This window comes from Morus notabilis, unplaced genomic scaffold (assembly GCF_000414095.1).
Source record: "Morus notabilis unplaced genomic scaffold, ASM41409v2 Scaffold345, whole genome shotgun sequence".
NCBI lineage: Eukaryota > Viridiplantae > Streptophyta > Magnoliopsida > Rosales > Moraceae > Morus > Morus notabilis.
The window spans coordinates 330,139-330,919 of NW_010356869.1; the positions used below are offsets into that span (position 1 = coordinate 330,139).

The following is a 781-nucleotide window of genomic DNA, read 5'->3' on the forward strand; positions in this document are numbered from 1 at the left end:
CTCTTAGGTGTATAGTAGACTTGGTAACACACAAACACATATATATGTATGTATATATATATATCTATATGTGTATGTGTATGATATACATCAAAGTAAGCCAACATGGGGTGTCTACTTCCAGTCTTGTAGTTTCCACTCTCTCCACCCAACAATCATAGGATATATAACATCACCCTGTCGTCACGTACCCCGGCAAGCTTGTAAGATTCCAGCTCACACATTCTGCCACGTGTCACCTTCCATTTCAAAAATATATAATTTAAATAAAAAAGGAAGCTAGGAAAATGCCAATTACAATCCCTAGTCCATATATTAATACCCATCCAGACCAAGAACTCCCTCCTTCCTTCCCTAACGTCACTTTTATTACCACAAACAACAACCACACTACAAAGCCTGCCATACAACTCCGAGAGAAAGAGTGAGAAAAAAAAAAAGTGTGTAGAAAATTAAGGACTAGCTAAGAAAACTAATTATTCTTAGAAGATCATAATGAGTTTTGAGGAGACTGAGCTGAGGCTAGGGTTGCCGGGAAATGGCGGTGGTGGCGGCGGTGGCGGAGGCGGAGGAGGAGGAAGTGAAGGAGAGATGGTGAGAAAGAGAGGTTTCTCTGAGACTGAGAGTAGTGATGAGAGTGTTGATAATGTGGATTTGAAGCTGAATCTTTCCTCCAAGGATCAGGCAAAGACTGCTAATATTGTTATTGCTGATCATCATGACAAGGCTTCTTCTAACAAGACCTTGAATATGCAAAAGGAGGAGACTCTTCTTCCTGCTG

At 40.8% G+C, this 781-nt stretch overlaps 1 protein-coding gene across 1 annotated transcript in view; it reads left to right on the forward strand.

Annotated features, from left to right (window-relative positions):
• Positions 1-364: 364 nt before the first annotated feature.
• The window catches only part of LOC112090790 (auxin-induced protein AUX28-like), a 3,226-nt gene continuing 2,809 nt past the window's right edge, over positions 365-781 (forward strand). The window contains 1 exon segment of the mRNA XM_024162902.1: positions 365-780. Within this exon segment, the coding sequence (XP_024018670.1) occupies positions 496-780 (285 nt within the window). The 5' untranslated portion in view covers positions 365-495.